General features: G+C 36.8%; 1 protein-coding gene across 7 annotated transcripts in view; it reads right to left on the minus strand.

Annotated features, from left to right (window-relative positions):
- Positions 1-13,901, minus strand: part of MIER1 (MIER1 transcriptional regulator) — a 39,502-nt gene that overhangs the window by 2,817 nt on the left and 22,784 nt on the right. For all 7 annotated transcript variants that reach the window (XM_082314070.1, XM_082314065.1, XM_082314064.1 and 4 more), the window contains 8 exons: positions 11,723-11,890; positions 9,069-9,201; positions 6,791-6,855; positions 6,409-6,481; positions 2,977-3,128; positions 2,307-2,388; positions 863-957; positions 211-338 (listed from right to left, as the gene is read on the minus strand). In XM_082314070.1, the coding sequence (XP_082170196.1) occupies positions 211-338; positions 863-957; positions 2,307-2,388; positions 2,977-3,128; positions 6,409-6,481; positions 6,791-6,855; positions 9,069-9,201; positions 11,723-11,890 (896 nt within the window). The remainder of the gene's footprint in view (positions 1-210; positions 339-862; positions 958-2,306; positions 2,389-2,976; positions 3,129-6,408; positions 6,482-6,790; positions 6,856-9,068; positions 9,202-11,722; positions 11,891-13,901) is intronic.

Consider the following 13,901-nt stretch of genomic DNA (forward strand, 5'->3'; position numbering starts at 1 on the left):
CAATGCAAATTGTTTGCCTTATTCCAAATAAATGTATTTTAGAAATTACATTATACGCACTAGCAAGCTTTCCTTACACCTTGGCTGTTTTCCTGCTGCAAATTGGGACTATGGAATCCCTAGGTTGTCATACCATTTCAGATTAGAGCAGCATAAAATAAAGATTCAGATCCAACATGTAAAAGCACATAAAAATAATGCACATCTTACGTTACACCAGGATGAAGATTGTATTTCTTCTTTCCAAATCGGGTCTGCTGCGCAAAGAAATCATAACGCTCTGATTTCTTCCACATGTAATAGAATGCTACACACTCACCAACTGATCTTGTTCGTACCTAGGAAATACGTGCAATGCAAATTTTGATGAATTTAAATAAATTTTTGGCAAAAAGCTACCATTTAAATCAAAAGGTGTGAAATTCAAAGTCAATGCTTCTTTATACAACACAGGAAATAGTGGAAACCACTGACTCAAAATTTCAGAGGCCCAGAAATTGAAATGCAAAGTTGAATAGTGTTTCTAAGAATATTGCAGATATCGTGAGGTGCCACAAGCAACAGCTTCAGGAGAAATATTCAAGTCTGTTTCACCAGTCTATTCAAGACCAGAATAAGACTCTAGGAATGCAGATCTTCCTGTATGTATGCACAGTAGGATTTTTGTACTTTTCTGAACTTATGGTTCACAGCCACAGTTACGGAGGATTCTGGATTTTGACAAACCAATTTAGACATACATATAATAAAAATTACAAGAAGTAAATATGGTCATGGGTGAAGGAAAATAAGGATAAGAATCTATTTACAATTACATTGCTTTAAAAAAATGTGAGACCTGCACTTAAAACTCAGTGTTTACCTTATTTGCCTGAATCACATGAAAATCCTTGCCATAGACTTTCAGTCCTTGTTCAAAGTTCCTACATTCTTCTTCTGTCCAAACAGATAATTCTTCTATAGCAAGGAAATGCAATAAAGAAAATACTTAACAAAAAAGCATATGGCCAATAAAAGAAAGCTTAAGTGACAGAAAACATACGTGGTATTCAAGTTTCTTACACCATCTGATGACTAAATGAGAACCACCTCCAGAAATTTCACTTACTAGTACAAAAATGAAAATTCCCCCTTCTAGTGAGTAGGCAGGAAACTTGGCTGCGTTAAGTAGCTAGTCGGTAGGGACTGTTATAACTGGTCTGTAACTCCAGCCCTGCCGCATGGGGGAAATAACTGGGCAGCAGAAAGAGGAAGAAGGGCTTAGAAACTTAGTCTCACCATTCTGCCCCTCGAACCATAGGAAGAAGGTATCCTTCAAGCCAGGACACAGCATGAAGGAGTTCATACTATGGACTCAAACTGGTTGCTGGTATTTGGAAGAAGCAGGGGAAAAGGAATGAGGAATGAGATCTTTACTGCTGGCAAGAGTCAGCAATGATAGGCTGCTAATTCCAGTTAGGTAGAAAGAGAAACTGTGCTGCTCACACCATTGGGTGGGAAATCTTGGCCTCACTGAAGCCAGAATAAACTCCTAATAACTTTCAGCCACACTTCTAAGAACTTAATATAATTTGGCTTTATTGATTCTTAAGGTCACGAATAAGTAAGGATTAAAATAGTGGGAGAACAAACTAATCTTCTCTATTTGATCATTCTTGTCTTGTGATTTGCACAGTGAACTCTGGAGAAGCCACAGGTTTGAAAGCAGAACCAACAGATCAATGTGCAAGGAAAGCAAATTGTGCCTTTTCTTAGTTTCTTGTTCCTTTGAGTATAAAGATCAATACCAAAATAGGAAATGCTTCTTAAGGCTCCAAAAGCATCTTTAAGACCAGGGTTTTTTTAGTGTTATATTTTCTTAAATAAAAGATTTAGCTGCTCATTCTCCTTTATTTAGAATTGTGAATTATTTCATTTTATATTTTATGTTTGTTCCGTTAACTTTGATGACTGAAAAGGTCTAGAAGAACAAAGAATAAAATGCCCAAGAAACGCACAATTCAGTTGCTAAGAAATAATTTTAAATTTTAACTTCTTATTAAAGTCACAGATACAAATATCAAGCTCTACTGACAGGAAGTTAATTTACACACCATCTTTGAGCATGTACCTGTTTATACTACATTTGCTAATTTCATTCTCTCAGAGAACAATAAGAGATTTGCTGAAGGTTGCATTTAAATGGGCACTGATATTTAAGGCTTACATGCAGTCAAGCTCAGTTTGCTGACAGCAAAACCCAATACCTGTGTAACAAATAAAATGAGAGTTCAACAATATAAACTTAACTTTCAGTGTATGCTCACCTCTGGCTGCTTTTACATTAAATCTCAACCTTCGTAATGATTCTTCAGTATCAAAATTGCACTTAACGAGTTCATACAATGCCTAGAAAGATGAAAAGACACACATTTAACACTCTAGATACCACTCGATTTACGTTGTGCCACAGAAGCATACTTAGTAAATCACTAACACCTATTAAGAAAAGATTAAAAATAAACTCTTTGAATGAATGTAATATAATTTAAGACAGTACAAAGACATATTTCCTCCGTTTAAATTTCCAAATCTCTAATTACATAACCAAGTATATCCAGGTAAAGTATTTTAACATTTTCATCCACTGCATAAATTCATAAAATTAATGGGGTTTTTTTTTGTATGAAGAAAAAAAATAAGTATGCATTCATATAACTTTAAAAATATCTGTAACTGAAAGAACAGAACTCACTCATACACAATTATTTATATATAAAAGAATGCACTGATACATTAAGCAATGTTAAGCCTAAGTTAACAGTTTAGTATTTGTTGAGAGGAAAAAAAAAACCCATCACATTTCTATTTCCACAAGGAATAATAAAGCTGTTTCAAAAGCAATTTTAATTCTTGGGAGCAAAATAAAATAAAATAAAATAAAGGCATAATTAATTCTGCAATATTAAACTACAAATCCTAATTATTCTTATATACCTGCTCATTGTCTTTAATATGTGATCCTTCAGGAATTGCATCTAGGCCTTTCTCATCACCCGTACGCCTTGATGCTTCATTTAGGAACTCAATCACTTTATCTTCCGGTAAGAAGTCAGGATTCCACAGCAGCTGGTCATCATTTTCATACACTGAATTAACCACAAGAAAAATAAAACCAAGCTAAAACAACAATATAGAAGTTTATTCTCTCTTATAAAGCTAGTGATTATGAAACCTTGGAAGAGCACCAACGTTAATCCAGAACACACACAAGGACAGGTAAAAGACAGTCTCACAAATTCAGAGTGATCCAAATGACTAGGATACTATACCTCACATTGTCTTCAAATCTCTGGCATAATCAGTGCTCTAGATTCTAGGACCCATTTATGACACTCCAGAACCTCCACCTTCCCTGTCCTCCTCCTGAAGCCACTCAAATCACGAGGTAGCAGCACTACCCAACACAGTCCCCGAATGATCCATCCAGCATGCCTTTTCCCTAAGCAGCACAGTTTTGCTGATGGCAGCCAGCAGATATGGAAAACTGTTTCAGAAAATAGTTATATCTGCTTTCTTGCAAGATGATTAGGATCAATCACATAAAACCAAAAAGTGCACCACCAAAAATGGTGCTAAAAACACTACCAGGTGTCTGGACCACTAAATATAAAAGCATTAGCTAACATGGCTGGCAAAAGCCAGCAACAAGATCCACTACTACTCCAGGGAAGATGCCACCCAGATGCCAGACACTCTGAAGTCAAACAGCTCCTGAAAGAAAACTTTGCTAAGACCTTCCTATTACTTCCAAAAAATACTTTCTAAAAGAAAATCATTCAGGTCAAGGTCACTGAATTTTAATACTACCAAATCTCTACTGTCTTTTCAGAGCATGAGCTTTCAGACCAGGGAAGCCATAGTAAACAGAAATTAATGGGAGGAACATGGCCAAATGATATACCCTCTGAATTATCTCCCATTTTTATTTTGAAGAACCTACAAGCTTTACAGGATTAAAATACCAGTACAGCAAAATAAAGTAAAATTCAGGTTATTAAAAAACAGAATCAGGAAAGTATCCAGACCTTGCTTGTGTCTCAGTCCTCAGTGAAAGACAACCTTACAAAAACCAGCAAGAAAGTAATTTTAACATTGATTCCATTAGCTCGGTGAGCACCTTTGACTCTTACCCAACAAGAGAAAGAAGGAGCGAACACTTGGGAAAGCATGGTCAGCACAGGAAGGGAAGATACGGTAGCATTCTGTGCAGGTGGAAAGGTCAGAGTGGCAGCTAGGTGCATCTCCACTTGAAGAAAATTATTTTTAACATGAAAGTAGACCACAAATAAAAAAACAAAACTGGTAAGGAAAATTTTTAAGTGTCTTGCAAAGAAAGACAGCTTCATTTTACAAATGACATACTCTTTGAAAACAGCTGCCAACAATTTTCTGGGAACTTTTTTTTCCCAAAAGCTAGTCCTAATCTGATGTTTGGTTGCTCATTTAAGAAAACGATTCTAGGTATCTTGGGATACAAACTCCAGCAGAAGCAACAATTCTTTTCAGAAGATAACTGATAAGTGGTTCTAAGCCACCCTTAATGATGCAAGCTAAGTACACTGTAATGTTTATGAATGACAGCGGTCAGGAAGTCTCAAAGTAGCTTCAGCACCTTTCAGTTTTCAGAGCTATCCTTCAATTTTCAAGTCCAAGCCTTCTGAAAACATATCTTTTAATTTTGTACATTTTTCATAACCTGAAATTGTTTAGTAGCAGCTAATTTGGTCTCCAGGCATACTTCTCAGAGAGCCAGTCCACTGTAATTAGCTTAGTGTAGATTTCGTGGTCGTTCTTTCCTCACAACAGCATGTGAGAACACATTCTGAAAAGCAATGTGGTTATTCTTAAGAGTTCTATCATTTTTGTGCTTTTGCTTACGGAACTGGATATGAAAGGACTAGCCTTCTTAGTGTTTGGGAATTTTACATGAAATGGGATATGTACATGAAAGTACTAAATACCTAGTCTCGGACATTTATTTTTTAACTTTTTAAGCTTCATTAATATTCCAGTTGGAGTCCTGTTAAAGATTACATCCAAAAGACAGCAGAAAGGAAAGAAGTGGCAGAAGATAGAAAACCCCACTGGTATATAAAAATAGAATAGCCTTAACTTTTCCCCTCAGTGGTTTTTGCCCGTGACGTAGTTCTCTGTTCTGCAAAGAGTAGCGTGCAGGACTAAGAAAAAGTATTTTATACAGGTTACTGCAATGCACAAAGCAGCTATATCTTTCTTTATTATTGGAGGCCAGAAGCCATTTAGAGCTGAGTAAATACCAGGCAAAGCAGATGACTGACCAGTAAAGCATAATTTACTGCATCTCAGGCAAACACATAGTTCAAGCTCTATTTTCAGACAGAAGCAGGAAAGCGTGCGAAGGGCAACTTCTTCACAGCTAAAAAGCAGATGTTTTCTAATTTGCTATTTTCTGTTTTTAATGGAAGCTCCTGACTTCTCATGTAGTTGTAAATTAGATTCTTTTCAACCTCTCTGGCTATGAAGTCCAGAGCTGACAATGTGTGAGCTTCAGTGTGAGCCTGCTCTAAGTCAATAGCAGGACTGATGCTCTTTTTAGACAGTTTATAGCTAGATCAGGCTACAGCATAGCTACCACAACCTGGTGCTTGAAGCAAGACAACTGCTACTACTTGAGCATATACTCTGATTCTAGAAAGGTACAGAGTTTTGTGCTGGTCAGTTTAAAAACTAACTTATACAAAACTACAAGAGCCACAGTCTCAAACTGACCTGCAGTGTAAACAAATTCTTAGTAATGGGCTGAATTAGCACAAAAATTTGCTTCTTTTAAGCTCACAGCTGGGTTTAAACTGGGTCTACCTTTCCTGACTTGATTATATTGACAGCATACAGCCAAAGGCTCTGGTTGTGGGATGGGGGAAAGTTCCTGGAAAAAAACCCAAAAGTAGAACAAGAGGTTCTTTAATACTGATTGAAGAGTTATAAATTGTGAAAATCAAAGCTGCTGGTACCATTTTGCCTCTTTTAACACGTTAATCCAATTCCAGCAACACAATTTCTTTATTATCTATTTTGTTTCACATAAACGAAATACACTGGGTGAAGAGGTTAACATAAGCTACACAGAAAGCTTGTGTACATCACCAAATGAGAATACAAGGGTTCAACAAGCAACAGGCCAGCAATATAATCTTTCTTTTCCCCTTCCAAAACTCAAGCTGTGATGTTCAAGTACAGGATGAACTACAGTTTGAGATGATGGTTCTATTTTTACTTGAAGGAGCTCTTTTATTTTGCAAGACACGTGACATCTATCAAATCTTTTATTTCTCCCCATTAGAAAATAATTTCAAACATACCGATAATGGTAATAGTGCTAAGTCTCACCTTTTTCATTCTCTTTGTATTTGCATATGCCAGCTGGAATTTCAGCTTGAAACATAGAGCCCACCATGATTTCCTGTTTTGAAATAACAGAAACAAGAAGTTAAGCAACGACAGCCGTGATGTTTTTTGTTAGCAAACAAGAGAATTACCACATCTTTTTTTACCCCTTAACACTTTAATTGTTCAAAATCTAAAAATACAGTTAAGGCACTATATGGAAATGGATTTCTGACTATTTGGGGAGGTCTTTTATCAAAACTCTTATATTTATGGGGAAAAATTGGAGAGGATTTGGGTGATCTATAGAGCTCAGTGTTACTAGGTAACAGATCATCTCATTATTGATGAAATACAGGCTTTTTAAACTGCACTTAGTACTTACCTTTTTCCAGTCTTCTGAGGGAATATAATCTTCATCTTCTTCAGATTCCTCTTCTATTTCACTATCTACAAGAAATTGTTCAAATATTTACACAAAATGAGCTGTGATGGGGCCCGTGCATGCCAATGCCAGTCTCCAGCAAAGCGGGCTGAGCAAGGGGCCCTGGGATGTCACAGCCAGCTCCTGGGGGCACCGCAGCAAGGGCGACAGGGGCACATGAGCCCAGCCTCTCCTCCCACCAGCCTCCAGCCACACAGCAGCCCTGCTCTGCCTTGCTGCCATCTTATCTAACACCACGCAAGTGCACAAGGCAGTTTTCGTGACAATACTAAATGTTTCAGTATTGACAACTTTAAAAAACGATCCATCCAGTGTTCACATTTAGAATGGATTAAGATACACAACAGGCTCTGAAAAGTTAAGGCACAAATGAATACATCCATCAATTTTACTACCACCTAATTAAAATTTGCTTCCCCTCACCCAGCTTTGAAGCAGTTGAGATGATTCACATCCAAATTTACTACAAACAGTTACTTTCGGAAAGTATTTTTATGCGGATGTTCAGCATCCACATGTGGGTTTCAACACCATTTTCAATGAGTTCCTAGCATCGCTACTGCTGTTCTTTTTCCCTTACAGCAACTGTCACTGAATTTAAGGTAGACTACAACACAAGGTGCGAGAAATCTGCAAGTGTGCTTTTCTCAGTCTTACGGGGATTTAGTAGGCTTGGATGTACTGCTCAGAGATGCACAGCAGCATTTAAAATAGATTATTTTGGATAAGGACTGACAAAAATTTTAAGCTCCTTATGATATAGGCTAGCTGCCTTTCACAATGTACTGAAAGCAACTGCAATATCTGGTTTATGTATAGCATGTGACAATATCAGCACTAAAATTATTTCTACATTAAATTACATTCTGTACACAGCTGAACATTGTAAAAAACCCCAAACCTAATGCAATCCACTTGCATTGTGCTAATGCTACTGCTATGCTTAAAAAATAAGAGTTCGTTTAAGATACTTGCAATCCTCTGCACAGCTACATGCTGAGGCTCCTTGGCATTTTTGGATTAAAATAAACTACATATTAGAAAACGGCATTTCTACAATGTCATGGCTAATAAGTATCAAGAATAAGGTATCAAAAGGAACCTTTGCTTTAACTTTTGTTTGTTCAAATATAGAACAGTAGGAATTCAAACATCGGCAACAGTCACGTCCATCAAAGAAAGGTAAAGTATCTGTTGTCCAAATGGCCCTGCTGATAGCTCAATACTAAAAGGTTCAGATCCTATTAAGTAAGATTGCCACAGAAATGCGAGTTGTCTAAAGGGACAGCTACATAACACTAGCTCAAGTCTCAAATTTTTTTTACAAAACCAATTTTTAAACAAAACAAGAGAGAACATTATCAGTCCACAATGCTGGCAACAGTACCAAATGTGGAATTCTTGAAGCAAATTTTCTTCATTATCTCCCCCTTCATTATTTCAGGTTTAACAATCTATTGGTCTTTTTCACATTTCATTGCTTTTGTTTTCTGTATTAGCGATCTTGAAGGTTCTATTAGCGATCTTGGGGTTCTATTTCTAGTAAATTTCAGTTTTTACTTTTTCCTTCAGTTGCACTCTCACCTCTTTGAATGAGTACATAAACTGGTGTCACCAGGCCTTGTCATGATAATCACACACTGTGCAGCAATTATCTAGTTGCAACAGTTCGTTTTCTACTTGCAAATATTTTTACCTATGTCCTTAGTATGAACTGGCAGCTGAAACTACGATGGTAAGGTAATACCATACTAAACAGTCATTTACCACACCTGGACTCCATGTACAAGAAAATTTTTCTCAAGGGTACATTCATACAAACCAGTTTGCAGGATCATAAACTGTACTGTTACAACACTCAGAGTAGTGTCATGAAAGGATTTACACTGTCTGAGAGCTTGCTTTTTCAAAACTGTAGAAATTTAAATTTTTCCACAATTTAATCCTTTCTTTTAAAAAGACAAAGTATCTACTGTTCTTATACAGAGTCCCTTATCTGCAGAGAAGATTTAGCATTCAGCTAAAACCAGGACTTTTTTGTTGCCTATTATTTTGAGCATAAGGATAATCAAGAGCAGTGTTATGAAAGAGAACAAACAAATGTTTATAGGTATCAATATGCACATTTCAGAAACAGACTACTATGTTAACTTGAGCAGTTCTTCACCAAAGGTCAATCATATTGAGATTACTGTGCTTGGTACAAAACTGTACATACTTGTATCAAAATATTTACATCGACGAGGGCGAATTATCTCCTGTGGATCTTGAGAAGCAACAGATGGTGCTGGGTCATCATTAGATGACTGTGTCTCATCTTCCTGACCTGATGAATCTTTTATGGTCTCCTCCTTAAATACAAAAAAGCAAACAGGAGATCAGCTCTCTCTTGTGACAAACACAATTTTGGCAATATTTTTTCCAAAATTGTCAGTATATCAAACCCAGGTATCTTTTATCTGACTTGAAGTGACTGTATAGATTGTGGTCTGTCCAGACTGAGCCACAACAAATGTGTAAACACATCATATTATTTATTGACCAGGATTTTAAGCAGATCAATTCAACACTCAGACTCTAACACACAAATCAGAAATATGAACCACAATTAAATATCATGCCTAATTTTTTAAATCAGTCAAACAAATCCTTGCAGTTTTCATTTAATTTCATTTAACCTCAAATTTTACTTTGGTCTTTAAAACCTTTCCTTATGAATTTTCAATAAAAATGGGGGGAATGATTTACTAGCTATGCTTTTCTTAATCAAATGGAAATGGTACCTTCCATAAAAGTTAATGTCAATAGTGTGGTTCAAACCCACAGGGACAAGCATATCAGTAGACTCAAGTGTACATCGAGTCATTAAAAGATCAAAAATTAGAACAAGTTTCTTTATTAGAAGATAAACCACAACAACTACGGGAATTACTACAATTAAGGAAAATTAAAATGTTAAAGGCTAAAAAAATATATTAGTGTTTTCTGTTTCAATGCATGTTGTCAATATCTTGTATGTGTTTTATGACTATATTGTAAGCACTCATACTTGCTAGTTCTAACACAGAAGCATGAGGCACAGCACATGTTTATGTGTACCTTTACCAGCAACCAGAGTATTATCACATGTGCAGCATAAAGCCGATTAAAAATAGAAAATTGCTAAGTGCAGTATAGCTAAATAAGCTGTAGAAAGATGAGCACTTGCAGAGAAAGCTTGAATGATTTATAAAATTATTCCACCCCCACAGATGTATTTTACTGCCTCTCTGCTAAGAGCACACAAGCATTTCAGAGCTCTCATTCTTGTACCCTGAGGCAAACAATCATAACAGGTTAGCTAGCTCTCTTTGTGCCCAGTCCTCCCCACCACCTTTGTTCCAACCCTATCAAAACTGGGGTAGAATAGGTGAACACACACATTGAATTCAGCCACAGCGCCAAGTCTGCAATTAGGCTAACCCACTGGCTGCGCTTACGGTGCCAGACTGTGAACCATAGCTGCCAGTAGGCAGGAACACACTTGCTTCTGCAGCACGCTACGAAGTGTTAGTGACCTACGGAGGGACAAAGATGACTCCTCTTGCTGCTAACAGCAGTGACAGACACTGAGATTTCATCCATTTAAGAGAAAAGATAGGCGTCATGTTAAATCAGCTAGTAATAGGACGGAAGAACTACAGAGGAGGTCATGAGAACACAGAAGATGGAAGCTGCGTCAGGAAGTAATTAAGAAGCAAGGACACAAGAAGAAAGTGAGACTTCAGGAACACCACCATGCACAACAAAATAAACCATTTTTGTGTCTTCTTTTAATTTTGAATACTTCATGTTATGTAAGTTTCTCCCCCTCTCCAGCTTCTCGAACCTTTTCAGAAGTAATAAAACTATCATTCTTCTTTTTGAACTATTCAACCCATACAAACAGCAACCTTTTACAGCATCTGTCAAGGAAGTTTGTAAATCCTAACAACTTCATTTTCTGAATCAGATATATCATTCCTCAACTCTGTGTCGCATTCCAGAGATTCTAACATGGTTAAGATATCAAAGAACAAAATGCACCCTTTTTAAAGCCAGATTAGGTAATGCAACTTCCATTAACGCCTAAGCTTTTTTGTTACTGACAATACAAAGGGTTTCATACTTCAGTGGAATTCAGGGTGCAACTCTGAATGCCATCCGTAAGGGAGAAGTTACAGCTGTGCCCATGACAGGACAGGATTGTTACAAATATGTATGACGTACACAAGTAGAAAAGACTCTTCTACATCAGAAAATTTATTTTAACAGCACACAGAACAGGATTTTAAAGATGCTAAGTTCAAAACTATACATTTTGCAAAGATATTTGAAGCATTAGATTCAGTTAACAATTTAAGTACAACCAGGGCTGCCAGGCTGAAAGAAATACAATTTAAAATACTAAAGCTAGAAAACTTGCAGCCATCTCCAATACTCTGAGACACATTTAATTCAATTCCACAATTCACTGTTCAGTTTCAGTAGATCAGCTTTTCAGCTGAAGCAAGTATTCAGCCATATCTATAAAGGTGCCTTCAGGCATTTACAACTTCAGTTTTGAAGTCAGACTATTTCTGAAGGACAATTACAATCCCTTCTTATGTAATGCTATAGGTATACACGTACCCTAATTTGCTGCAGCAACAGTTTGGAATGATACAGATGAAATTAAGAGCAATGAAGAGAAATACAGATGGGTAATTAAGAATAAACATTAGAGTTCAGTACACAAAGCATCTGAAATCAACTATATTGTGAATTACTTCTGCCATGATCTGGCATCTTGAGTGGCTGCCTAGTACAGAACTGCTGTATGAAAATCAGTTTCAAATTAGTGTAAACACTTACTTTGTTTTCACCACTACAGCCACTGTTGTCATCATTATCAACATCATCATCATCTTCTCCCTCCTCCTCCTCCTCTTCATCATCTTCATCATCATCATCTTCTTGGAGTGGAATGGTACCATCATAGCCATAACGGCTAAGTAGCTCCTGGATTGGCATATCACTTTCCTGATAAACATCCAAACAAAGTTTGAGATTTTAGCAAAAATATTTTATATCCCACATCTGCTCTACAGCTTAAAGGTGTGCATGTTAAACATAACAGCAAAAACAGATAGATGATGATCAGATGTACTAAGAATGGCCGCTCCAAAATGAATGGACAGTCAAAAATAGAATTTTCGGCTCCTAAGAAAAATGTGGGGTTTTTATGCAGCAGAACTATTTCTTAATCCTTTATAAATTTATAGCAGACCTCGTGTACCACCAATCTCTCAAAGGGGCCATAAAGCTCATTAGAAGGGCACCAAAAGGCTGTATGCCCCACCCCTCCCTTGGTACTCGTCTACTACTATTTGACCAAAACACAAGCACTGCAATGTGGCAGGTTACCTCTGGTTACAGCATACCCCTTCAGTACACAGAGCAAACACACTCCTTATTGGAATTCCCTTTACTGCCCAAAAACTACCTGAAAAAATTGTAGTATTTTGTGCATATTTGTGGAAAAAACAGATAAAATGTGTGTCAGCAGCAACAGCTTCACACAGACAGCTAAGGTATTGACAGTTTTTGCAGGCAGGAACTTGTCCTAGTGCAAGGCAGTGATTTCTGCAGTGTCTCCAGGAATTCAACAGAATAAGGACCAGAACTTGCAGTACCTGGCTTCAACATGGAATTAAATCTTCGTTTGAGGAGTTGCACTATGGGGACAATTCCACACAGTTCTACAACCCTGGCTTTGAATACAAAATTACAGCAAAAATGCACCTCTCCATCTCTCTGTACCTCTCCCCTTTATGGGCAAAACAAAAAATGAGGGGTTGGATGGGGATGAGAGATCATCTTATATTCAGGATCACCTGATATCCAGGTAAAGATAGTAGTAACGTTTACAGATTCATGTACATTTTAAGCTAATTGTCTACAAAACCATCCACAGTTGGAAGCAAATCTGCTAAAATATGTGCACATTTTAAAATCTTTGTATCTAGAATGCTGTCCACTCTGAAGAGACATTTCAAATGATACAGTCAGTTCTTAAATTTAGTGGCTCACAAACTGTAATCAATTGCATTCACTTTATTAATAAAATTATTAATTGCCGGGTCTGCAAATTACTTTATTACTTTTAATACCTCCGTATCCAGACTTCAGGGGCAGTATATGGCATCCCTAACGAGATTTTTCAGAGCAGAAACTTTCAGACAGCATTTTAAAATTATCTCTCTCACAAGATCAAATCCTTTGTTTATTATTTAGAGATGTATGCTTGCTCTAAATATTCCTTCTTAGTGTGTAATGCACATCTCAGCTGACAATCAGAATTTTTAGTTATTGGCTGACCTTAGACTTCCTCCAATGAAATCCTTTCCTAGGGGCCTTCACTGATCAACACCTCTCTAATTTCTGGAAACATACTAACAATACCAATTACAAAAGGCAAGTGTAGTTACTTCTGCTGTGTAAAAATAAGAATAACACAGAGGTTACCAGTACTCATTGTCTGTGTATTTTATTTTATTTTACTTCAAACAACTAACCCATTCTACCACTTATTGGTCTACTCTTTGGTTAAGCTACATACACAGTAGATGCAGACCATGTGCACCTAAATGTCCTCACCTTCCCTCTTGCCTTCTTGGTCCCTATCATATCATTTTATGGAAAGAACTCTTAGAAGCGGGGAATTAATATTTTACTGACACAGACAACATGACAGGACTGTGATTTTAATTAAAACCCGACAGTACAACTATCAGGAAAATCCTATTCATAATTATCCAAACAAATGCGTTTTGGAAAGTAATATACTTTCATTAAACACTCCTCACCACTATCCCATTTGTAGAAACAGACTGAGAATTAAAAAGAACTTTGACCACAATTCATAGGTATGTGTGAATGATGCAACAGGCATATTACTATATGTTACCTAGGAAAGTGGTATTGTATTTACATTTTTCTTAGGTAGAGCCTCTTAACTTCAAATAGTCCATTACAATTCAAAAAGCCCCAA

Source organism: Platalea leucorodia, assembly GCF_965183815.1.
Source record: "Platalea leucorodia genome assembly, chromosome: 5".
NCBI lineage: Eukaryota > Metazoa > Chordata > Aves > Pelecaniformes > Threskiornithidae > Platalea > Platalea leucorodia.